The sequence below is a fragment of the Erpetoichthys calabaricus genome, chromosome 4 (assembly GCF_900747795.2).
Source record: "Erpetoichthys calabaricus chromosome 4, fErpCal1.3, whole genome shotgun sequence".
Lineage (NCBI taxonomy): Eukaryota > Metazoa > Chordata > Cladistia > Polypteriformes > Polypteridae > Erpetoichthys > Erpetoichthys calabaricus.
Genome location: NC_041397.2, coordinates 200,460,167 through 200,486,588, shown reverse-complemented (window position 1 = coordinate 200,486,588; position 26,422 = coordinate 200,460,167). Strand labels below are relative to the sequence as shown.

Below are 26,422 nucleotides of genomic sequence, written 5' to 3'. Positions count from 1 at the left end.
GAAGCGATTTAAGGTGGGCCAGATCTACGAGTTTTTTCGTAGGCTCTGGTAATTCTAGTGTTAAACCTCCTCTCTATATTTCATAATCAAAACTGACTTTTGGAACTCTCACTGTCTCAATGTTTGTCAGTTTGAACGTAAGAAAAGTAATGTTAAACATCTTTAGTAGTCTACCGCCAGCAATCAGGTAAAAGTATTCAACAAGACATGATTAATTAATAGAAACAGGTTTAGCCTGTTAGCCTTGATTGACAGGAGACAAAACCATTGTGAAATAAATATTCTGAAAGAAATAGCACAGACATTAAAACAGCCATTTGGATACATGCCATTCTAAAAGTCCCATCCATCCATTATCCAACCCACTGTATCCTAACTACAGGGTCACGGGGGTCTGCTAGAGCCAATCCCAGCCAACACAGGGCACAAGGCAGGAAACAAACCCCGGTCAGGGCGCCGGCCCACCGCAGGGCGCATTCTAAAAGCCACACCAGTTATTTTTGACAATAATAATAATGATAGATTTTTAAAAAATTATCTCAGACATACAATGTGCTATTTTGCTTTTGAATGGCTACTCAAATCATACTTGAAGAAAACATATCCTAAAATCTTAAATAAATATTGATATGCTTCTGCAGCATGCTTGAGTTTACTGACAGTTGTGATTAAACAGGCTTTAGAATTCATATTTCAATGGGTATTATCCTTTATTATGATACAGCCATAATTTAGCACTCTACAAGTGATAAGTCAAATCCTACAATTTTCTGTGTAGATGTCTCAATTCCCATAATGACTTTCTTTTGTGTGACTACTAAATCATACAGTGCTACTACCAATCCATTGCTTCTCTATTGATTCAGACCAGCACGTGGCTCTCTCTGTATTGTCCATTATGAGCTGTTTTATCTTGATAATGTTCAGTGACAGAATTTTGCCAATCCGGTACTTTGGCAGATCTGCCTCCTCACTCCTGTAGGTGTTTTGAAAAGGTTATCATTAGTACACGGTACAGATAGAAGATTACAAAACTGGTCATCCTGCGGTACTACTCTATTTAGCCGTAAGCCATTAGTACATACAATACATGTAAGATGTTATAGTAAAACAACTGACTACAATGACAAGTGTTTGGTCACTCACTCATTGCTTAATAAGGTTGCATAAAACATCGAAAAGGTATTTGGAGGTGACATTGGGACAACTTAACGATTAGCTATTTAAGCAAGCCTGATTGATTAAATGGTCTATATTAATTTGTCAAACTTCTTGCAGTATGTCTTATATTCTAAGTCTGTACAATAAATCAGCATTTGCTAAAAAGAAAATCCACTTTGTATAACCAACATACATAACTTTTTTCATCCATAAATCTATATTTCTTATGGCAGTTGCCATTCATTTCTCATGCAAAATTTCAACATGCCAAATGCCAGGAGAACAAAACAAAAGTGCCTGGTCACTGTGTTTAGTTGCTAGTTATAACAATTTAGCTTTACTTACCAAGAGAACTTAAGCCAACAGTGACACATATTTGAATGTGCTCAACAGTAATCCTACAACATAATTGACCACTATTATTGTCTAGCTGAATTTTAATTATTTATATGGTTTAAAGCAGGAAAAAAAATCCTACAACATAACTGACCACTATTATTGTCTAGTTGAATTTTAATTATTTATATGATTTAAAACAGGAAAAAAAAAACATGACAGTGTAACTCTGGACAGGGGGTTATTACAAAAGTACAATAACCAAAACAACATACAACTGAATTTGTATGAAAAATTATATAATGTAACCTAAACACTGAACCTATTTCAAGTGCTGCAAATTTTTCAAAGAACTCATTACATGAGTATTTTATAAATGAATTTCATTTTACAGTATTACATGAGTATTTTATAAATGAACATTATGCTAGTGCTATAACTGAAATGAGAGAAAATTCTAAAAACCCAGCCACAGGGAATGCACAAACCAGTGTGTTTCTTCATGCCGGTCCCAAGCCCGGATAAATGGGTAGGGTTACGTCAGGGAGGACATCCAGTGTAAAACTTTGCCAGATCTACATGCGGACAACAATATAGATTTCCATACTGGATCAGTTGAGTCCCGAATTAACAAGGACCGCCACCAGTACTGTTAGTCAACAGGGTGCTGGGGGAAATTGGGCTACTGTTGGCCAAAGAAGGAGAAGAAAAGGGGGAGACATGTCCGGAGGAAAGAGGAGAGGAGGAAGATAAAGAGAGTGGAACTAAGTGTAGGAACTTTTAATGTCGGCTGTATTACTGGTAAGGAGAGAGAGTTAGCCGAAAGGATGGAGAGAAGGAAGGTTGATATATTGTACGTGCAAGAGACTAAATGGAAGGTTAGTAAGGCCAGGTGGATCAGAGGTGGATTTAAATTGTTCTATCATGGTGTGGATGGGAGGAGAAATGGGGTAGAGGTTATTCTAAAGGAATAGTATGTCAAGAGTGTTTTGGAAGTGAAAAGGTTGTCAGAGTAATGAATATGAAGCTGGAAATCGGAGGTGTAATGATGAATGTTGTTAGTACATATGCCCTGCAAGTTGAATGTGTGATGGATGAGAAAGAAGATTTCTGGAGTGAGTTGGATGAAGTGATGGACAGTGTACCCAAGGGACAGAAAGTGGTGATTGGAGCGGATTTCAATGGACATGTTAGTGAAGGAAACAGAGGAGACAAGGAGGTGATGGGATAGGTATGGTGTCAAGGAGAAGAATGAGGAAGGTCAGATGATAGTGGATTTTGCAAAAAGGATGAGTATGGCTGTGGTGAATACATATTTTTAGAAGAGGAAGGAACATAGGGTGACGTACAAGAGTGGAGGAAGATGCACACAGGTAGATTATATTCTATGCAGAAGAGTTAATCTGAAGGAGATTAAAGACTGCAAAGCTGTGGAATGGGAACGTGTAGTTAGACAGCATAGGATGGTGGTCTGTAGGATGTCGCTGGAGATCAAGAAGAGGAGGAGAGTGAGGGCAGAGCCAAGGATCAAATGGTGGAAGTTGAAAAAGGAAGACTGCAAGGTTGAGTTTAGGGAGGAGGTAAGACAGGCACTGGGTGGCAATGAGGAGTTACCAGACAGTTGGGCAACTACAGCAAATGTAATAAGGGTGACAGCCAGAAGGGTGCTTGGCATGACATCTAGACAGAAGAAGGAGGAAAAGGAAACCTGGTGGTGGAATGGGAAGTACAGGAGAGTATACAGAGGAAGAGGATGGAGAAGAAGAAGTGGGATAGTCAGAGAGATGCAGAAAGTAGACAAGAGTTCAATGAGATAAGGCCCAAGGTGAAGAGAGAGGTGGCGAAGGCTAAAGAAAAGGCGTATGATGAGTTGTATGAGAGGCTGGACACTAAGGAGGGAGACAATGACCTGTACTGATTGCCTTTACAGAGGGACCGAGCTGAGAAAGATGTGCAGCAGGTTAGGTCATAAAGGATAAAAATGGAAACATACTCACAAGCGAGGAGGGTGTGTTGAGAAGATGGAAAGAGTACTTTGAGAGGCTGATGAATGAAGAGAATGAGAGAGAGAGAAGGTTGGATGATGTGGAGGTAGTGAATTAGGAAGTACAGCAGATTAGCAAGGAGGAAGTAAGGACAGCTAGGAAGAGGATGAAGAACGGAAAGGCAGTTGGTCCAGATGACATACCTGTGGAAGCATGGAGGTGTTTAGGAGAGATGGCAGTGGAGTTTTAAACCAGATTGTTTAATGGAATCTTGGAAAGTGAGAGGATGCCTTAGGAGTGGAGAAGAAGTGTACTAGTACAGATTTTTAAGAACAAGGGACAGGTTGACAGATGAGATTAGACAGGAGTCCCCTTGGGCTATGATGTTTGCTGATGACATTGTGGTCTGTAGTGAGAGTAGGGAGAAGGTTGAGGAGACCCTGGAGAGATGGAGATATCCTCTGGAGAGGAAAGGAATGAAGGTCAGTAGGAACAAGACAGAATACATGTGTGTGAATGAGAGGAAGGTCAGTGGAATGGTGAGGATGCAGGGAGTAGAGTTGGTGAAGGTAGATGAGTTTAAATATTTGGGATCAACAGTACAGAATAATGGGGATTGAGGAAGAGAGGTGAAAATGAGAGTGCAGGCAGGGTGGAATGGGTGGAGAAGTGTCAGGAGTAAATTGTGACAGACGGTTATCAGCAAGAGTGAAAGGGAAGATCTAATAATAATAATAATAATAATAATAATTCATTACATTTATATAGCGCTTTTCTCAGTACTCAAAGCACTATCCACATAGGGAGGAACCAAGAAGATAACCCACAATCTTCCACAGTCTCCTCACTGCAAAGCAGCAGCACTACCACTGCATCACCTGTGAGGATGAGGATCTACAGGACGGTAATGAGACAAGCTTTGTTATATGGGTTGGAGACGGTGGCACTGACCAGAAAGCAGGAGACAGAGCTGGAGGTGGCAGAGTAAAGACGCAAAGATTTGCATTGGGAAATGTGTACATTAGAGGGTCGGCTCAGGTTGGATGGTTGGGAAACAAAGTCAGAGAGGCGAGATTGCGTCGGTTTGGACATGAGGACAACACAGGAGAGATGCTGGGTATATTGAGAAAAGGATGTTAAAGATAAGAGCTGCCAGGCAAGAGGAAAAGAGGAAGGCCTAAGAGAAGTTTCCTGGAGAGGACATGCAGGTGATGGGTGTGACACAGCAAGATGCACAGGACAGGAACAGGAGCAGCCGAAAGAAGAAGAAGAAAGAAAATTGCATATATATTAGGGATGGGGAGAAAATAATCAATTCATTTACAAATCATAATTCTGAAGTATGGCAAATATCGTTTCACCAGGCTGATTAAAAAATCAATTTTTAAATGAAAAAGATGCTGACATTCTAATCAACAAAATGTGTGTGGAACCACACATAAACCATACTATGTAATTAATTACTATTTAAATATGAATTGCATGCCACCAGGCATTTGCTGTTGCCATGGTAACAGTTTACTAAAGTAGTTTAGTAATTAGAATGCATAGTACATACACTTAAATTATGCTGCTTAAATCATGTTAATTTGTGGTTGCTTCACACAGACACATTTGCTGACAGAACACCTGCCCTGAAAACATTGCAAAACGAGAACATGACTGATCATGGTTTCATCAGATTTATGACGCACTAGCGCAACTGAAATGTAAAGCCTAGACTAACTTTGCATTTCACAAATAAACGGAGAACTTGAGTTGACTGTGGCCAAATATTGTGGTATTACTACTAATACTTATAATATTAGTGCACATCTCACTTAACACCACCTGGAGACAAACTCTGATGGTGCCAAGCACTCAGCTGTGCCAAGTAAGCAGCAAATTCTGGATACAACTTTAAATAAATCTGTCAGCAGGTGTGATAAGGCAAAACGGATAACAAAGTTTATTGCATATTTTATTTGCAAGGATACAAATGTCCATACACTGTAGTTGAGAATGTGGGATTCAGCAACATGATTCATACTCTACAGCAGTTCTTGAAATATATCCATCCATCCATTATCCAACCCGCTATATCCTAACAACAGGGTCACGGGGGTCTGCTGGAGCCAATCTCAGCCAACACAGGGCGCAAGGCAGGAAATAAACCCCAGGTAGGGTGCCAGCCCACTGCAGGGCACGCACGCACGCATGCACATACACGCACATACACGCGCACACACACACACACACACACAACATGCACACACTAGAGACAATTTAGAATCGCCAATGAACCTAACCTACATGTCTTTGGACTGTGGGAGGAAACCAGAGTACCCGGAGGAAACCCAGCAGACACAGGGGAACATGCAAACTCCACGCAGGGAGGACATGGGAAGCGAACCCAGGTCTCCTTACACCATCGTGCCGCCCTTTTGAAATACATAATGAGGCTAAATAGAAATTAAAACAGTTACTTGTAAAGAGTTGCCCTGGCATGTTATTAATGGACTTCTAGAGCCACAAAATGTCTTATATCTTATCATATATAACTGAAGACTGGTGCTTATCCTTTTATGTCCTACAAATATTAGTTGAGCATTGAAATCATACTTTGGCTAACATGGCCAAGCTACTTCATAATGTCACTGAGAAAAGGGAAATTGAAGAAAATGAGCCAGTGCAAGTCAGCAACAACATAGCAAATATGCATGTTGCAGCTCAGGTGGTCGACTTTCCTCACGCTAAATGCGATGCATACACGTTAAACTTGGTGGCACAGTGTGCTCTCAAACTATCAGCTGTTGCACTGCTCCTAGAAAGAATAAGACATGTCACTGTTTTTTTTCCAGAAAGCACCCACTGAATTCAAACTTTGCAGAAAAAGCAGAAATGCTTTGATCTTCCACAGCACTGGCTGATTACCAATGTGTCAACCCTGTGGAACAATGCACATGATATGGTGCTGCCAGTGTGAAATTTCTTAATTCCATACATTTCTACTGTTATGGATACAATTTTACTTGTCAACTTAATAAAAACATATTAATTTAAAATACATATTTAATTGTATTATTCACAATGACTTGAAAATGTGAGGTTTGAGAGAAATTCTCTTTTCAGTGAAAAAAATTGCAATTCACATCAAATCAGCAGACAAAAGTCATTATATCTTTAAATTGAAAGGTCCCTCCCAAATCACACCACTAAAAAAAAAAAAAAATGATATACTGTATATATAATACACGCACACGTACACACATACACGCACACACACAGAGTGTATAGGTTATTCCCTGCAATTTGTGGGGGATAGTTGCCCAGGACCCCTTCAAATGCAAAAAATCCACGAATATATTGCTTGCCCCTGATTACTGTATACTCTTAGTTTATTGCATTAAATAAGATGCATATACAGTTAGGTCCATAAATATTTGGACAGAGACAACTTTTTTCTAATTTTGGTTCTATACATTACCACAATGAATTTTAAATGAAACAACTCAGATGCAGTTGAAGTGCAGACTTTCAGCTTTAATTCTGTGGGGTGAACAAAATGATTGCGTAAAAATGTGAGGCAACTAAAGCATTTTTTAACACAATCCCTTCATTTCAGGGGCTCAAAAGTAATTGGACAAATGACTCAAAGGCTTTCATGGGCAGGTGTGGGCAAATCCGTCGTTATGTCATTATCAATTAAGCAGATAAAAGGCCTGGAGTTGATCTGAGGTGTGGTGCTTGCATGTGGAAGATTTTGCTGTGAACAGACAACATGCGGTCAAAGGAGCTCTCCATGCAGGTGAAAGAAGCCATCGTTAAGCTGCAAAAACAGAAAAAAACCCATCAGAGAAATTGCTACAATATTACGAGTGGCAAAATCTAGTTTGGGGGCGGCACGGTGGCGCAGTGGGTAGCGCTGCTGCCTCGCAGGTGGGAGACCTGGGTTCGCTTCCCGGGTCCTCCCTGCGTGGAGTTTGCATGTTCTCCCAGTGTCTGCGTGGGTTTCCTCCGGGCGCTCTGGTTTCCTCCCACAGTCCAAAGACATGCTGGTTAGGTGGATTGGCGATTCTACATTGGCCCTAGTGTGTGCTTGGTGGGCGGGTGTGTTTGTGTGTGTCCTGCGGTGGGTTGGCACCCTGCCCGGGATTGTTTCCTGCCTTGTGCCCTGTGTTGGCTGGGATTGGCTCCAGCAGACCCCCGTGACCCTGTGTTCGGATTCAGCGGGTTGGAAAATGGATGGATGGATGGAAAATCTAGTTTGGTACATTCTGAGAAAGAAAGAAAGCACTGGTGAACTCAGCAACGCAAAAAGACCTGGACGTCCACGGAAGACAACAGTGGTGGACGATCGCAGAATCATTTCCATGGTGAAGAGAAACCCCTTCACAACAGCCAAACAAGTGAACAACACTCTCCAGGGGGTAGGCGTATCGATATCCAAGTCTACCATAAAGAGAACACTGCATGAAAGTAAATACAGCGGGTGCACTGCAAGGTTCAAGCCACTCATAAGCCTCAAGAATAGAAAAGCTAGATTGGACTTTGCTAAAGAACATCTTAAAAAGCCAGCACAGTTCTGGAAAAACACTCTTTGGACAGATGAAACCAAGATCAACCTCTACCAGAATGATGGCAAGAAAAAAGTATGGAGAAGGCGTGGAACAGCTCATTATCCAAAGCATACCACATCATCTGTAAAACACAGTGGAGGCAGTGTGATGGCTTGGGCGTGCATGGATGCCAGTGGCACTGGGACACTAGTATTTAATGATGATGTGACACAGGACAGAAGCAGCCGAATGAATTCTGAGGTGTTCAGAGACATACTGTCTGCTCAAATTCAGCTAAATAAAGTTAAATTGATTGGGCGGCATTTCATAATACAGATGGACAATGACCCAAAACATACAGCCACAGCAACCCAGGAGTTTATTAAAGCAAAGTAGTGGAAAATTCTTGAATGGTCAAGACAGTCACCTGATCTTAACCCAATTGAGCATGCATTTCACTTGTTGAAGACTAAACTTCAGACAGAAAGGCCCACAAACAAACAGCAACTGAAAGCCGCTGCAGTAAAGGCCTGGCAGAGGATTAAAAAGGAGGAAACCCAGCATCTGGTGATGTCCATGAGTTCAAGACTTCAGGCTCTCATTGCCAGCAAAGGGTTTTCAACCAAGTATTAGAAATGAACATTTTATTTCCAGTTCTTTAATTTGTCCAATTACTTTTGAGCCCCTGAAATGAAGAGATTGTGTTAAAAAATGCTTTAGTTGCCTCACATTTTTATGCAATCATTTTGTTCACTCCACTGAATTAAAGCTGAAAGTCTGCACTTCAACTACATCTGAGTTGTTTAATTTAAAATTCATTGTGGTAATGTACAGAACCAAAATTAGAAAAAGTTGTCTCTGTCCAAATATTTATGGAACTAACTGTATGTACATACTGCATATATAAAATACAAGGCTGACTCACTCTCTCACTCATCAACAAAAAAGGTCAGTAGATATCCGCTAAGAAAACAATATTTTGATCAGTATATCAATATTTGCGATATATCAATATTTAGGGGTAAACACCTCCCACAATTGAAATAACTAAATATTTCAAAATCTCAAAAATGCTTTGAATAATTTGATTGAAATTTGGTGACGTTATAGAAATAAAGAAAAACAGCAATCCCATGGTTTTTGTTGATATTTATTTATATTATGCTAAAATATATGGTCTGTGCTGCTCCAACAACATGCTTTATGTAAATGAGTTGCAGAGCAGAAGCGGCTGATAGACCAAAAAGCACTATTAACCAATTGGGTGAATGAATAACAATAGAAGGGATGGTATCTTGGACAGGAAAAAAAGAGATGTGATCACATTTGGTGTTTATCTTGAGGTCTTAAATGGAAGGAGAAAGTATGGCAAAGCTCAGAAAAGATGTGATACTCAATGGTTAGTTAACGTACGATAAAGTCCTAGTGAGGGAAAAACAAGCAGAGGTACAAGTGGAGTCCTCCAATACAAGACAAGCCTTGGCTGAAGCAGTGGAATTGGGAGAGGGTTACGGGGCTCAGAGACTTAAGCCCTTGATCTTTTTCCCAAATAAAATACATGTCAACAGCACTAAGCCCCTGATTTATTTGTCCACCATATACAATATACCCATGTATCAATGTTACACCATTATATGAATGTACACGAAAGTCCAAAGGAGCACCCTTCCCCTGCTCTTCCATTTCAAGAAGACACGTAAGATCCATGCGTATCACTCAGAAACGGGGATAACTGTAAATCCTTAGAAAAGCCCCCTGACCTACTGTGTCAGTTTAAATTTAATGAGTCCCCCACATTTGCATCCAGGGACTTTGAAAGGGCCCCCACCCTTTAAACACTCTGAAATGATTTACATTTACATACGCATCTGCCAGCCCCCCTACACTTCCCAAAGTGTGGAATCACAGCTGTACAGCTGCTGATCAGAAAGCTCTATGTCAGATTGTGTTGAGAGCACAGAGGATTATAAGGATACAGTCTCTAGCGCTGTAGAAAATTTATAGCACACGCTGCCTCAGCCATGCACACAGTCTATATGAACTTCACCCATTCAGCAAACACTTCAGAGCCTTTCCTGTAGGGACTTCAAGGTTCATAAACAGTTTCATCCCAAGAGCTATAAATGGAAACAATCAGGATATCAATTGCTCCTGATAGAACTGCTTGTATTTATAAGTTCAATAACCTCACTGTAAACTGGCACTACAGCTGTTAATATTGCACAACCTGAGCCACTTTATGAACCATTTGCAATATATGCACTATATGCACATGTATATTGTACTTATGCTTTCATATTTTATATTTTACATTGTTTTTTTATTGTATTATTATTATTGTTATCTTATTATTTTATAGGAAAAAGTTTATGGAGGATTTGCATATTGACTCTCATTGTACCATACAAAAACAATAAAGGAATTCAATTCAATAGAAGAGAGTGCATACTGTATTTACAGATGACGATGACTGGCTTCTAAGTCTATTTAGATTTCCAAGAGCTATCTTCTTGGAGCTCTTGATATCATTATTAAGATAAAATGCATTAAAGTATGTATATTACATTATACAGATAAATTTTTAACTTCATTTAAATAATGTACAATGTTAATAATTAAATATGTGGGCACGGTGGTGCAGTGGTAGCAATGAGTTTTGATGAATCAGCGTTCTAAACTTACAGATGGATTGACATTTATTACAGAGCTTATTGTGGCAATTGGTTACGTGGAGAAAGAAAAGGAAGGAGAGGAATTGTGGGTTGATACATTTGAAAGAGACAGTACTGCTGTAATAAATTATTTCATCAAGGCTCGTGCACATCCCAGCAAGCATCTTGTGGGACACAGGAACAATCTTTGGACAGGGTGCCAGCACATCGCTACCACTGCGCCACCGTGCCCCCATGTTTAATTGATGCTTTAATTCATTTCATCATGAAAATGATATCAAGAATATATCTTTGTATTTAAATTGTTCAGAGAGCTGTAATATCTTGAATGTAATGTATTCTGTGTCCTGTTGGCATACAAGAAAGCCTGTTTAAGAAGCATGTGCTGATTCACACACACAGAGCACATAGAAGAACAATAGAATACGAAGCGTTTAATGTGCTACTTTAGTTACAATGGGATCTGAGAAACTCTAATAAATTAAACATTGATTTTAAGATTATGTGTACAATATTCTACTTTGATGACAAAATAAACTAGGAGATTAAAGTGGACATTTCAACCTTTTTTTCCCCACTGTGTCCCTATTTTATTTTTCCATAACCTAATATGCTTCCATATGACACTGAGATGGTGGGCTACAACTCACCATTTCACAGTGACTTTGATACCTGACCACTTCTTTTTTATTTCAGGCACTGTGCAACTTTCAGAACTTGAACTTGAGTTTCTCCACTACTCTGTATCACTGAATCAACTTCCTTTTATTGTTTATACCACTGCTTAAGCCAACAAAGTAAATTTTTCCTTGTCTCCACTTCCTGTTCACCATTTCCATTTCTATTAATTGCTCCTGATCTACTGTAGTACACTTGTTGATAGTCTCGAAGTTCTACCATCTCTTTATAAAAGCAACCTTTTTGACAGTTCAGTCTGGAACACAGCACTCAGGTCTGGAATAACACACTGCCAATGATGAAACATGTCCGCAATGATTTTAGAGCTATAGGACTAATTCCAAACAATTTGATATCCATGATTCTGCAGTAAGAGAAATTGATCACAAATAGAGAGCATTCAAGACAGTTGTCAATGATCCACAAAGTTGGTGTCTCAGCAAATTCACCCCAATCAGAAAAGATTATGCTTTATGAAATCACAAAGAAATACAAAATACATCAATGTCCCTATAGGATTCAATCAAACTGGGTAAAATTGCAGTTTATAATTCTACTACCAGAAAAAGACTGAACAAAAACATTGCATTGCCACAGATAACACCATACCAATTTTATGTACTGGTATTGAACTCCTCATCCATAATACTGTATAGGAAAATGTGAAGCTGCCTGTAAGACAACTAATTTCTGAACAACACTGGAGCAAGCAATAGAACAATGGTCTAGGTAAGTCCCAAATATCTAAAGCTATAGAACTGAAAAGGGGTATACTTACTTCTTTAGATGATTATATAAATTGTTCTTACACATTCTACACAAATAATCAAAATCAAATCAATTCACAATAAAAATTACATTTGTATAGCTATCACTTGGAAGGCCCAGGACCTAAACTCTAAAACACAATTCTACCTCTCAGTTACTCTGCAGTACTAGGGTGTTGTACCATGTTAGCCATTATGAATGTAGTGAAAAGTCAAGCAAAATGACACCTTTTTATTGGCTAACTAAAAACATTACAATATGCAAGCTTTCGAGGTGAAATTCAGCAAGCCCAGAAATTATATATTTTCTCAATGAACATTACTATAATAATTCATTAATATACAGAATCCATAAATTGTGATATCAAAAGGTAAAAAATACCTGAACACAGCATCCCAGTTGAGTTGTTTAGAGTGTTTAGACTGCCGCGAATCAGAATTTTGATCAAGCTGTTCAACTGTGTCTGCTGAATTAATTAGCCGTTTAAACTTTTCAACTTCTTTCTGAAAAATTCACGTTGTAAATTTGTTAATAGTACTACTATCTTTTGTAAGGACCAAAAATGAGCATGTATACTTCAAGTACTAGCTAACTAAAGTTAAAAAAAAAAAGATTTATAAATATTGCCCACCTAATTTTTACAACTCTTGTTATACTTCAGTCAAAATTAATAGAAAATATCTCCAATTTATTCTGTGGAAAATGTGAAACGTTCTTCTTTGTTACTGCCACAACATACAACAATCAGTTTTCTGGAGCATGCACAGATGGCCCTTAAAGAGGTGTTTTGTGGTGATGCACATTTTAAACAATAGGGTCTTGTCAATATCAAATATTCAAATGTGGTTAAAATGCTATTGAGAAAAACAGTAATTCAGCTCCACAAATTACTGGTTCTAAGAAAGACCAATCAGAGCTCATTAACTTGCCTCACTCTGGCCAACCAACAACAACAATCACTCTAGAACAGTGATTCCCAAACTCAGTTCTGGGGACCCCCTGTGGCTGCAGGTTTTTGTTCCAACCAGATTCACAATAAGTGATAATAACTGATAATGACTGATTTCATTTAATTAGCTGGTCTTTTTTATCTTCTTTTACTCTGCATTCAGAAAAGCACAGTAGTATGGATTTTTACATTATAAGACATCTTCTTCTTCTTTTGGCTGCTCCCTTATCACCTTCTAATGAAAAGGCGGAATGGAAATCAGGATGAACTTAAACAAAAAATACATTATCCTCGTATAACTGCTTAATTTTTAATGAGATGTATTAACACACTTACTTAATTTCTTCATTAACCCGAAAAAACAGAAACTGGGAAATAAAAACTCACTTAATTAGGCTAGGATTTCAATTAAAAACTGAAGTTGGTTGGAACAAAAATCTGCAGCCCATGGGACCCCAGGACCAATTTTGGGAACCACTGCTCTAGAAAAAGAGACACATGCTCTTGTTTCTTGATGGTAGAGGTTATGAAGAAAAATGAAGAGAGTAGCAAATACAAATAGTTATCCAATAAATACTTTCAAAATGATTATGCAGTAAATTACTAGCAATAATTAATACGTGTAACACTTTCTGAGCAGATCCTTGTATGTTTGAGACACAGGATAGAATGTTTTAAAAAACAAGAATAATGAATAACAGTAAACAGAGCAAAAATAATATTATGATTATATGTTCTAGGAGGTTTAAATGAAAACATTATTCATATTTAACCAAAACAAACTCTGAAAATGATTATCTAAGCTAACATACAAAACAAGTTTAAATGCATATCAAGGAAAGTATGTGAAATTATTAACTTTTCAAAAGGGTGATGAAGTATATGTCTAGATAAATATTTTCATGGGCTCTGGCCCCCCATGCTACCCTGGTCTGGATCAAGCGGGTTAGAAAATGACATGTATAAGGAATCATTAATTGTATGCCATAAACTGTACAGTTGTGAATAACACATTTATAATAAATGTTGTAATATGCACTATCAATAGGCAAAGCAATACTAAAATCTTTTTACGTATTTAATGCTGCAAAATGAACATTAAAAAAGTTTTCACCTTATCATAAAACATTTAAGTGTATATACTGCAAATATACATACTGTATGCAAACTTGTAGAAAAACTATTATCCATTCCTTACAATTCATTTTTTTCAGTGTGAAATTAACCTTTAAATAATTCTTCCTTTTGCACAGGACACTAATAAAGTACTTCTCTAAATGCAATACTTATAAATATATAGATACATAAACATTCAAAACATACCTTTCTGTCGTTAGCTTTCTCCTGTTCTAGACCTCGGCAACAGACCAGCAACTCATGAAGTGCTAGGCTCATTTTACTTTATTTTCAACGAAGTTCTAGAATCGGAGAGTATGTTTCATTATCATTATGATGAAATACTGTACATAATGTTAGTAATAAAGTCGTGTTAAAATCACACTTATCAAAATGTTCTTACAACACTTCACTGAAACAAAGCTACAAAATTAACTGTACACCATAAAAATGCAAAATGTGGTGGAAAGTATGAAGGTAATGACAATTCATTAATTTTCGTAATCTACTTATTAAGGACATGGATGCAGGGAAGCTGGAGCCTATCAAAGCAAGCATCCAGAGCAAGGCAGAACAATTCCTGGACAGGGCACCAGCAAGAACATGTTGATGTTTTTAGAAACTAACAACTGCATTATTATTAGTTACTTTAAAAATAATAATAATAATCAAAATCATCATCATGAATTAACTTTCTACTAGGTTAAATATACAAATGGACCAAATATATAAAAATACTGATCCTGATATGAGGTATGCTATAATTTATTTGTACTTTTCTGAACATTATTCAACTACACAGCTGTCCGGTTAAGCCTTTTTAATTTGAAATATCACTCTACCACACTGATTCTATAATTTCTTTCAAATACATTTATCTTCACATGTACAGAATATGCTGAACTAACCTAAGCCTATAATTATGATCGAAGTGCAAGCTTTGCCATGGAAATAAATTATACTTCTACTACTCTGCACTTCGTCTCTTGACTTAGTTCTTGCAGTTCCACTTTATTATTTTAGATTTCAGCTGTCCTATTCCTATTCTGCATCAGAAACTCTAAAAGCAGATTAATTACTTGTGCTGCATGCAGTCAGTGCCGCATTTTTTATTCCGATTCCTGAGATCAGACTTTCCAAATAACTTTACTGTAATTAACACCTTAATTTAAGGTGATATCCAAGTTTAGAAACCTCAATCACAGTCATTTCAATAAAAAGAAAGCAAAATTAAAATGCAAATACTGACAGTGAATAACCAAAACCAGTAAATAATAAATTCTTACATATAATTCTTTGTAGCGTATAATACATCATGAAGGTAGAGTTAACCGTCAACTTTCCATCTCCTGCTGCAACCTGCAGCCTTGAAGGAATAACGCTAGTGAAAAAGTTGCAAGTTGCCCGCCTCTGCGCATTGCAACTTCACCGCCGGGTCATTGGCTATGATAGACAGTGTAACAGCCAATCAGAGAGCGAAATTCTCTACTTAGCGCTTGAAAGAAACCAGAAAGGCGAATTCCAGACTCTAAAGAAAAAAGTGAAAACTCCTAATATGTTTGTGTTCTTCTTTTGAGTATACAGTACTCATATATGATTGGTCAATTTCTAGCTTTCATGATCTTTTCAGATCAAAACAGTGGATGCTGTTTTTATAATAATATGTATATTATTGATCTTCTGTAAGAAATGTGTATTTGAATTGCATAGAATTTGGTTAGTAGTTTTTTTCGAATTAAAGCATATTGTTGTATGATAAATCTTCTACGTTATTATGGGCTAAGGTTTTTAATACTACTTGAGAAATATCAAATTCAAAAATATAAATGGATCTGATGTTGGCCCCTTTTTAAACTTTTTCGAATTAAAGCATATTGTTATGATAAATATTCTACGTTATTATGGACTAAGGTTTTTAATACTGCTTGAGAAATATGTAATTCAAAAATATAAATGGATCTGATGTAGGCCCCTTTTTAAACTTCGGACTGTTTAGTATATATTAAGTCACGAGTAAATTAAGAGCGAAACTCTCATGTTGGTTAAAAGTACCTCAATTGTCTTTTTTCTTTTGTATAATATTGCATGTATAACTCGACCGTCTTAAGCAACTATAATCGCTGCTAAACACTTTCTTTATATATAAATAAAACAATGTGCCTTCAACAGTTACAGAGGAATATATTGTGCAAATACCGTAAATAAAATTATTTTGTCAAGCTGCATTTTTTTGCTATTTAATTATGTGTATATATAGGTGTTATAAGACTTTTATACGTGTGCACTGGTTTTGTGTTTGGTTTATAGTTTTCACAAGAGTGTTTAAACATCCACCAGGTCTGCTTGTGTGTCTGTGCATTCTATCTAGGTGGGTTTTTTGTAATTTTTTCTTTTTTCCTAATTTGCACAGACATGCATGCTAAGATGATTTCAAATTCAAAGTTGTCATGATATAAGCAAGTGCTAGTAGCAGTGATTGTACCATTACTAGTAATAGTAATATGTATTTCCCTATGTACAGACTGCAGTGACGTTCTTGGTTCTTGTCATGCTCAGGGTGCATTCTAAGAATGAATGAATAAATTAGGCTCTGTCCCTCATGAACCTATCTCCGTACAGAGCAAATCTTGGATAGGGGGCCTGTCTATTGCTGAGCATCCATACCCACACTGTGGCCAAGTTAGAACTGCCAGTTAAGTTAATCCAAACCACGTTTTGAATGTGGAAGGAAAACCACAGACTACCCAGGAGAAACTCCACGCTGACAAGGGGAGAATGATGTAAAAATGTCTTACAGACAGCAGTCAGATATGGGGTTAAAATCTAGGATGCTGAATCCATGAGATAACAGCACTATCTTTAGAGTCACTGTGCCACCCTATTGCTGAATATAAACTCTGTAATTAAATTAGTATCACAATTCCTCCTCTTAGCTGAGTCTGATTCCAGTGGCAACAGTAGCCAAAAATACAAGATTGGGCCTCACTCCCATTCTACACTGGAGGCCACTCCATCAGAGGCAACTGCATAAGAGCTATTTTCCTGACAGGAAAACAGAGTGACCATACTAATAAAAAAACTTAACTGATCTCACACAAAAGGTATCATTAAATTGATATAATAAAATAGTCAGAAAATATTGTGAAATAATGAATCATAATTTAATGCTGATTTTTAACTCAGATATGTAACCTGATAAGATATTCTGAGAGGACTATCATGCAATGACAACATGATAAATTCAATCCTATTAAAGGACAATACCCCAGAAGTCCAATGAAATAAGCTCAGATAGGAATCTCACTAAAAGTGCAAGTACTTTTGTTCAACTTCAGCTATCTTCCTTTTCCAATCAAAGGGCCATCTGGTAGATAGTGATCTTTGTACCATCTTCAAGAATATTTGTAGGAAGGTGTGTGCCCTGTACTGTTTCTATATGACATTGACTGCTGAATATTTTGTAGCATCTTTAAGAGCCTCTTTCTGTTATCTTGTGGAATAGTAGGTGAATGCAGGTACAGTCAGGTCCATAAGTATTCAGTGACATAATTATCATAATTTTGGCTCTGTACACCACCACAATGGATTTGAAACAAAGCGATTAAGGTGTGATTGAAGTATAGACTTTCAGCTTTAATTGAAGGGGTTTAACAAAAATATTGTATGAGCTGTTTAAAAAAGACAGACATTTTTATACATGGTCTCCCTATTTTCAGGGGCTCAAATATATTTGGACAAACTAACAATCTTAAATATAATGATATATTTCAATATTTGGTTGAAAATCCTTTACAGTCAATGACTTCCTGAAGTCTGGAACCCATGGCCATCTCCTAGTGCTGGGTTTCCACCCTAGTGATGCTCTGCCAGGCCTTTACTGCAGTTGTCCTCAGTTGCTACTTGTTTGTTGGAGTTTCTGCCATCGGTTTTGTCTTCAACACGTGAAATGCATGTCCAATTGGGTTGAGGTCAGTTGATTAACTTGGCCTTTAAAGAATATTCCACTTCTTTGCTTTGATAAGCATCAACGTTATACAGTATCATCAATAAACACTAGTAACTGACTTCCATTCCCATAAATTAAATGGCTGCTTATTTGAGAATTAAAACACGAGTAGGCGGTTATACTGAAGACTTGGTGTGTTAAAGAGTAAAGGTTCTGCTTTTTTGCATGTATCGGACACTAGCAATGGCAGTTACAGTACCACCAACAGACAATGGGTATATCATCATACATGTCATATAACATCAGAAAATATAAAGTGTACTCATGCTGTTGTCAGTATGGGTGGCTATTGAGTGACCTTATGATCGCAGGATAAAAATTGCCCCTAAATCTAATAGTGAGAGTACTTATACTTCTGTTCCTTTTGCCAGAACAATTGAAAATTGGTTGAAAATTAAGTGATTATGCAAGATGGCTGAGGTATTAATAATGAACAATTTAACTGTTTCTAAAACTAAATTAATGGTAGTTGGCTTTCCTTTACAATGTATAAAAGTAATTACATCAACAAATACCCCTCCTTTAACCGTCACCTTATCGTGGTGGAGGGGTTTGCGTGTCCCAATGATCCTAGGAGCTCTGTTGTCTGGGGCTTTATGCCCCTGGTAGGGCCACCCAAGGCAAACTGGTCCTAGGTGAGGGATGAGACAAAGAGCGGTTAAACAAACCTCCTATGAAGAAAAACCATTTTGGACGGCGTTTTCCCTTGCCCGGACGCGGGTCACCGGGGCCCCACTCTGGAGCCAGGCTTGGAGGTGGGGCTCGATGGCGAGCGCCTGGTGGCTGGGCCTGCACCCATGGGGCTCGGCCGGGCACAGCCCGAAGAGGCAATGTGGGTCCCCCTTCCCATGGGCTCACCACCTATGGGAGGGGCCAAGGAGGTTGGGTGCAGTGTGAGTTGGGTGGTGGCCGAAGGCGGGGACCTTGGCGGTCCGATCCTCGGCTACAGAAACTGGCTCTTGGGACGTGGAATGTCACCTCTCTGAAGGGGAAGGAGCCTGAGCTAGTGCGCGAAGTTGAGAGGTTCCGGCTAGATATAGTCGGGCTCACCTCGACGCACAGCTTGGACTCTGGAACCAATCTCCTTGAGAGGGGCTGGACTCTCTACCACTCTGGAGTTGCCCCCGGTGAGAGACGCCGAGCAGGTGTGGGTATACTTATTGCCCCCCAACTTGGAGCCTGTACATTGGGGTTTACCCCGGTGGACGAAAGGGTAGCCTCCCTTCGCCTTCGGGTGGGGGGACGGGTCCTAACTGTTGTTTGTGCGTATGCACCGAACAGCAGTTCGGAGTACCCACCCTTTTTGGAGTCCCTGGAGGGGGTGCTAGAGGGCATACCTTCTGGGGACTCCCTCGTTCTGCTGGGAGACTTCAATGCTCACGTGGGCAATGACAGTGAGACCTGGAAGGGCGTGATTGGGAGGAATGGCCCCCCTGATCTGAACCCGAGCGGTGTTTTGTTATTGGACTTCTGTGCTCGTCACGGATTGTCCATAACGAACACCATGTTCAAGCATAGGGATGTTCATATGTGCACTTGGCACCAGGACACCCTAGGCCTCAGTTCGATGATCGACTTTGTGGTCGTGTCGTCGGACTTGCGGCCACAGGTCTTGGACACTCGGGTGAAGAGAGGGGCGGAGCTGTCAACTGATCACCACCTGGTGGTGAGTTGGCTTCGATGGTGGGGGAGGATGCCGGTCAGGCGTGGTAGGCCCAAACGTGTTGTGAGGGTCTGCTGGGAACGTCTGGCAGAGTCCCCTGTCAGAAGTAGCTTCAACTCCCACCTCCGGCAGAACTTCGACCACATCCCGAGGGAGGTGGGGGACATTGAGTCCGAATGGGCCATGTTCCGTGCCTCTAATGTTGAGGCAGCTGACCGGAGCTGTGGCCGTAAGGTGGTCGGTGCCTGTCGTGGCGGCAATCCCCGAACCCGCTGGTGGACACCGGCGGTGAAGGATGCCGTCAAGCTGAAGAAGGAGTCCTACAGGACCCTTTTGTCCTGTGGGACTCTGGAGGCAGCTGATAGGTACCGGCAGGCCAAGCGGAATGCGGCTTTGGTGGTTGCTGAGGCAAAAACTCGGGCGTGGGAGGAGTTTGGGGAGGCCATGCAGAATGACTTTCGGATGGCTTCGAGGAGATTCTGGTCCACCATCCGGCGTCTCAGGAAGGGGAAGCAGTGCAGTGTCAACACTGTATATGGTGGGGATGGTGCGCTGCTGACCTCGACTCGGGACGTTGTGGGTCGGTGGGGGGAATACTTCGAAGACCTCCTCAATCCCATTAACATGCCTTCCAATGAGGAAGCAGAGCCTGGGGACTCAGAGGTGGGCTCCCCCATCTCTGGGACTGAGGTCACCGAGGTGGTCAAAAAACTCCTTGGTGGCAGGGCCCCGGGGGTGGATGAGATACGCCCGGAGTTCCTCAAGGCTCTGGATGTTGTAGGACTGTCTTGGCTGACACGCCTCTGCAACATCGCATGGACATCAGGGACAGTGCCTCTGGATTGGCAGACCGGGGTGGTGGTCCCCCTCTTTAAGAAGGGGGATCGGAGGCTGTGTTCCAACTACAGAGGGATCACACTCCTCAGTCTCCCTGGAAAAATCTATTCAGGGGTCCTGGAGAGGAGGGTCCGTCGGATAGTCGAGCCTCGGATTCAGGAGGAACAGTGTGGTTTTCGTCCTGGTCGCGGAACAGTGGACCAGCTCTATACCCTTAGCAGGGTCCTGGAGGGTGCATGGGAGTTTGCCCAACCAGTCTACATGTGTTTTGTGGACTTAGAAAAGGCATTCGACCGTGTCCCTCGGGGAATCCTGTGGGGGGTACTCCGAGAGTATGGGGTACCGGCCCCCCTGATAAGGGCTGTTCAGTCCCTGTACGATCAGTGCCAGAGCTTGGTCCGCATTGCCGGCAGTAAGTCGAACCCGTTTCCAGTGAGAGTTGGACTCCGCCAGGGCTGCCCTTTGTCACCGATTCTGTTCATAACTTTTATGGACAGAATTTCTAGGCGCAGCCAGGGTGTTGAGGGGGTCCGGTTTGGTGGGCTCAGGATTGGGTCACTGCTTTTTGCAGATGATGTTGTCCTGTTTGCTTCATCAGGCCGTGATCTTCAGCTCTCTCTGGATCGGTTCGCAGCCGAGTGTGAAGCGGCTGGGATGAGAATCAGCACCTCCAAATCCGAGACCATGGTCCTCAACCGGAAAAGGGTGGAGTGCCCTCTCAGGGTTGGTAGCGAGATCCTGCCCCAAGTGGAGGAGTTCAAGTATCTCGGGGTCTTGTTCACGAGTGAGGGAAGAATGGAGCGTGAGATCGACAGGCGGATCGGTGCGGCATCCGCAGTAATGCGGGCGTTGCATCGGTCTGTCGTGGTGAAAAAGGAGCTGAGCCGCAAGACGAAGCTCTCAATTTACCAGTCGATTTATTTCCTACCCTCACCTATGGTCATGAGCTATGGGTAGTGACCGAAAGAACGAGATCGCGTATACAAGCTGCTGAAATGAGTTTCCTCCGCAGGGTGTCTGGGCTTTCCCTTAAAGATAGGGTGAGAAGCTCAGTCATCTGGGAGGGGCTCAGAGTAGAGCCGCTGCTCCTCCGCATCGAGAGGAGTCAGATGAGGTGGCTCGGGCATCTGATCAGGATGCCTCCTGGACGCCTCCCTGGTGAGGTGTTCCGGGCACGTCCAACCGGGAGGAGGCCCCGGGGAAGACCCAGGACACGCTGGAGGGACTATGTCTCTCGACTGTCCTGGGAACGCCTTGGGATTCTCCCGGAAGAGCTAGAAGAAGTGGCCGGGGAGAGGGAAGTCTGGGCATCTCTGCTCAAGCTGCTGCCCCCGCGACCCGACCTCGGATAAGCGGGAGACAATGGATGGATGGACATCAACAAATATTATTATTTACTCAAATTTTCAAATCTGCTTTATCCTCTATAGAAAAGTACCAATAATCTGTTAGCACTGTGTAGTGACTAAGGAACCAGTCTCCAATATACAAGGTTGCCAGTTCAATTCTTGCATGTGACCCTGGGTGTGATCCAGAGGTTTTCACTTTACCTATCAGTATTACATCTCTGAAAATATTTAAAATCAAGAGCAAATATGTGTACTTGTACAGTGTCTTGGTATTTTGGTTACTAAAGGAAGGGGCTGTATAAAATAAATGTTGGTTTGATCTAAATAAGATACCTGTGGTCAAAACACACACAAAAATAAAATAACAAAACAAGTGTGTGCAAAATTAAGATACAATCTAGTAATAATCTTAATAAGAAGACCAATACACAACAAAATATCAAATAAAAAATGGATGATTAGTACAAAATATTTGAAATCAGTTAATGAAAGGTAAATATAATATGGTCAATATTTTTAAGTAATGTTTGCAGTTTCTGTAAATAAATACTCAATTTCATGTACTAATATGTTTAAGCCTGCTTTTTCTCTTTGATTACAATTGCTCTGTCTGATTTTAATTTTTATATTTTAGTTTTGTTTATAATGTGTTTTATCTATTGTTCGGTGTCATTGAATGTTTAGAAAGGCGCCTACAAATAAATAAAATGTATTATTTTATATACAGTACATAAATACTGCATTTCATTTTTTGCAGTTTGTTTCATGCCAATAAAGTTTTTAAAATTTGAATGGCCTTTACTTCAATACCCATAAGCCATTTCTTTCACGTGTCATTCCTCTGGTTGCTGAATCTTGAGCGAGAAGGAACAGTTGTAGTTCCGGTTGAACTGCAATGAGTTTCCGCGCCTTTTTTGTTTTCAGTCATTTTTTTTTTCTTCGCGACAACATAGGTGGAAAGTACTGTAAGGCGTTCAAAAGAAGTAACGTACCTGTGTATTCATATACGTTTCGAAACTGCAGGATTTATTGTAGACCCTACGAATAACTATAAAGAGGAAGATGTTACTGCCGTCCGATATTGCGCGGCTTGTTTTGGGTGAGTATCTTGTGTTGTCAGTTTTCCATTTCATTTGTTTCTATTCAGCTCCATGTCAGTCGCATTACATTAACTTATCTTTAAGTCAGGTTGTTGTCCTTTTTTGATGATCGTCTGTTAGGCAACTGGCTTCTAAAAGATGAGGTGCTAGGATTACATTTTTTTAAAAAAAATGTCAAGCATGATCTCTTTTACGTGTTTACATTAGATTATGTGACCCTCCCCGACCTTTATTTGTGTTCGTCATGATCTGGAATTAGAGCCTTTGCGTGTTTGAAACGTATTTCTTTATTCAGCTGTTTTACTCTCAAGGCCAACTTTGTGCAGTGGTGTCAACATACCGTTTAGCTCTGCTTAAATATTTGGGTTCTACAAGCCACATTTTTGTATATGATATTTTATGCTTGGAGCAGATGCTTTAATTTATGAAACTGTATTTTGTAATACGTCATTGATCGGGTCGCTCTTGTAAAAGAAGTTTATTTTATGAGGTCATAGTATGTGAATTTTACGATGGATTAAAATCGCTTGCTTTTGTGTGTTGTAAGGAAACCAATTCGTCTTATTTATAAAGTGGAATTGCCGATTCACATTAAGAATGTGTGTTTAAGTTTAATGCTGCTGGATGAATGTCAAGGTATGGCGGGTGTGCGTGCGCAGATGTGGTTAGAGATGCCAGGTACACTGGTTCATCAGAAAGAAATGTCCTTATTTTCCTTTTTTATTTATGGAAAACAGAGTCATTAGTGTTTTAGGGACAGGACAACAAGCAAAACATCCAGGCTGTAATGTCCTTTTGTCAAAAATAGACCATTGATGAAAAGGGTAAAAAGAAGTAACATTATTATTTGTTAAAAAAAAAAAAAAAAAAAAAGACCGTAGTATTTTCATGTGTATGGGAGTACAGTGACATACTTATTTGACAATTTAGACTACATGTGGCAAGCTGATCCACCAATTCACACTAAAACAGGCATATCACATTTTTCATGAATATTGTATATAAAAGGGCAACTCTGATGAATTCAACTCATATATGGCTGGGGGTGGGGGTGGATAATGACAAAAGATGAATTTTCAGTGGGTTAAAGAAATAGTGGAGAATTGACATTGCGTAATCTAATGAAACTTTTATTCCTAGTGGTTCCCATTAATCGAAGGACATGGATATGGTAGAAATCTTATCATAACATAGATCCACCTTGCACTGGACCTTATGATAGTACTACAACTTTAAATTTTGGAGGATAACTTACAGTTTTTGATTAGGCTTGTAAAGTGATGTAAATGTTTTAGGAGCACAATGGTGAATTCATGTGTATTCCACAGCATCCCAGTCCTATTAAGCATCTGTGGCATGCAGTGGGACAAGCTATTCAGAGCTCTTTAGCATCTATAGGACATAAATAAAGTTGACCTAGAACAGCATTACAAATCCTCAAAATTTCAGTCTGTATCCTGAGTGCACATTTGCCCTCCACTCCCTGTTTAGACAGAATACCTACTAAACTTGGTGCTAGTGTTGATCTGCAAAATTCGCCACAGTGTTCTCTGCATTGAATATGCTGTGTATGCTGGTGACCTTGTTTGCTAAATAATTTTTTGGAAGTTTACTATGTGGCCAGCTTAGGTGAACCTTTTTTTTTCTCTCTAGTGCACCATGGTGCTTTGCAAGGCCAGCAGAGCTGTCACAGCCACACAAAAAACTTAAATGAATGCTTACTATAAGATATTTCTTGATCGGTTTCACGCATGCATGATGTCATGATCCAAACAGTACACTAGTTGAAATTTCATCCCACGTGTGTTTGTTTTTTTTAAAAAAAAGAGCAGTATTTTCTTTTGAGGTGTGCATTAGCTGATCATAATGAGTTCTGCCACTGTATATATAACATAATTCGCTGTGTGCCCAGCTAAGATCTCAAATCAAGCCTTAAAGGAGCCCTCCCTTTGTCAGAAAACAGAGGGAACCTGTTAAATAAAAATAACGAAATATTTATTATTATTTACAAGGTGGTTAGTCTTAATGAAAGAAAAAAGTGCAAGGCATCTATATAGGAAACGAAACACGTTCCAGCTGAACCAGGAGCTGCAACTTCAAGCAATAAAACGAGCCAATCCTTTGCTGATGCAATGTGACAAGGCCAATGTGTGCACCAAGACTGGAACTCTTTGAGTGCAGTGATCTATAGTTTATTTACTTATTGCTAGTTTGTGACCATTTGTTGTATTTTATTTGTGGTATTCGTTGCACCTGTGTCTTTTGTTAGTTGATGAATGGTGGTGCAGTGGTTACCACTGTTGCCTCAAAGCTCAGATAATATTTTCGGCAAAAATAATTGGTTCCTGCCTTGCGCCATGTGTTGGCTGGGATTGGATCCAGCAGACCCCCGTGACCCTGTGTTCAGATTCAGCGGGTTGGAAAATGGATGGATGGAAAAATAATCAGTCCAGGATAGCTGGCGTACAATCTCTATAATCCACTCAAAACTAGTTCAGTTCCTCCTTCCCCATTGGCTTCAGTGCAATTCACGAAGTTCCTGAATATTTTTGTGATTTCACCAAATTCAAGGTGAAGCAGACTCCACCAGATTCACTCATCACTACTGAGTACTCATTGTGGTTTTTCCCATCCCAGTGGTTTTGGAAGGTTTATATACAATATAGTACAGTGCTAGGTAAAGATTTGAGCACCCCTGATAAAAATCACTATCAATTTATAACTTCCTAAGCTTTTGAAGCAGCAAACTAATTTTATCATATTTAATACCTTATGGAAACGGCAACATTTCAGTAGTGAAATATTTTTTATTGGACCAACAGAACCAATTTAATGTGCATTTAAACAAAATAGGCAGGTGCATATATTTGGTGTCCCAAAGGACTAATCCCATCAATATTTAGTAGAGCCTCCTTTTGCTGAAATAACAGCCTGCAGACTCTTCCTATAGCCACTGACAAGTCCCTGAATTTGGCTGGTGGTATTTTGGACCATTCATCTATACAAAATTCCTCCAGGTCAGTCAGGTTTGATATACTTGATGGAGTGTGGACAGCCTGCTTCAAATCAATCCACACATTTTCAATGATGTTCAGGTCTGGGGACTGGGATGGCCATTCTAGAACATTGTACTTGTGCCTCTGCATAAATTCCTTGGTAGATTTTGAAAGGTGCTTTGGATCATTGTCATACTGAAACATCTAACCCCGGCATAACTTCAACATTGTGAGTGACTCTTGAACATTCTTGTCAAGAATCTGCTCA

General features: G+C 39.9%; 2 protein-coding genes across 3 annotated transcripts in view; one reads left to right on the top strand and one right to left on the bottom strand.

The window, feature by feature from the left end:
* atm (ATM serine/threonine kinase) overlaps window positions 1-15,603 on the bottom strand; it is a 175,588-nt gene extending 159,985 nt beyond the window's left edge. The window contains exons 1-3 of the mRNA XM_028800178.2: window positions 15,490-15,603; window positions 14,411-14,505; window positions 12,520-12,641 (exon numbers count right to left, since the gene is read on the bottom strand). Coding sequence (XP_028656011.1) covers window positions 12,520-12,641; window positions 14,411-14,482 — 194 coding nt within the window. The 5' untranslated portion in view covers window positions 14,483-14,505; window positions 15,490-15,603. The remainder of the gene's footprint in view (window positions 1-12,519; window positions 12,642-14,410; window positions 14,506-15,489) is intronic.
* A 7,313-nt stretch (window positions 15,604-22,916) lies between these two features.
* Window positions 22,917-26,422, top strand: part of npat (nuclear protein, ataxia-telangiectasia locus) — a 54,880-nt gene continuing 51,374 nt past the window's right edge. Inside the window, exon 1 of one of the 2 annotated variants that reach the window (XM_028800177.2) lies at window positions 22,917-23,157. In XM_028800177.2, coding sequence (XP_028656010.2) covers window positions 23,121-23,157 — 37 coding nt within the window. In that variant the 5' untranslated portion in view covers window positions 22,917-23,120. The remainder of the gene's footprint in view (window positions 23,158-26,422) is intronic. The other variant, XM_028800176.2, reaches the window with a different exon arrangement.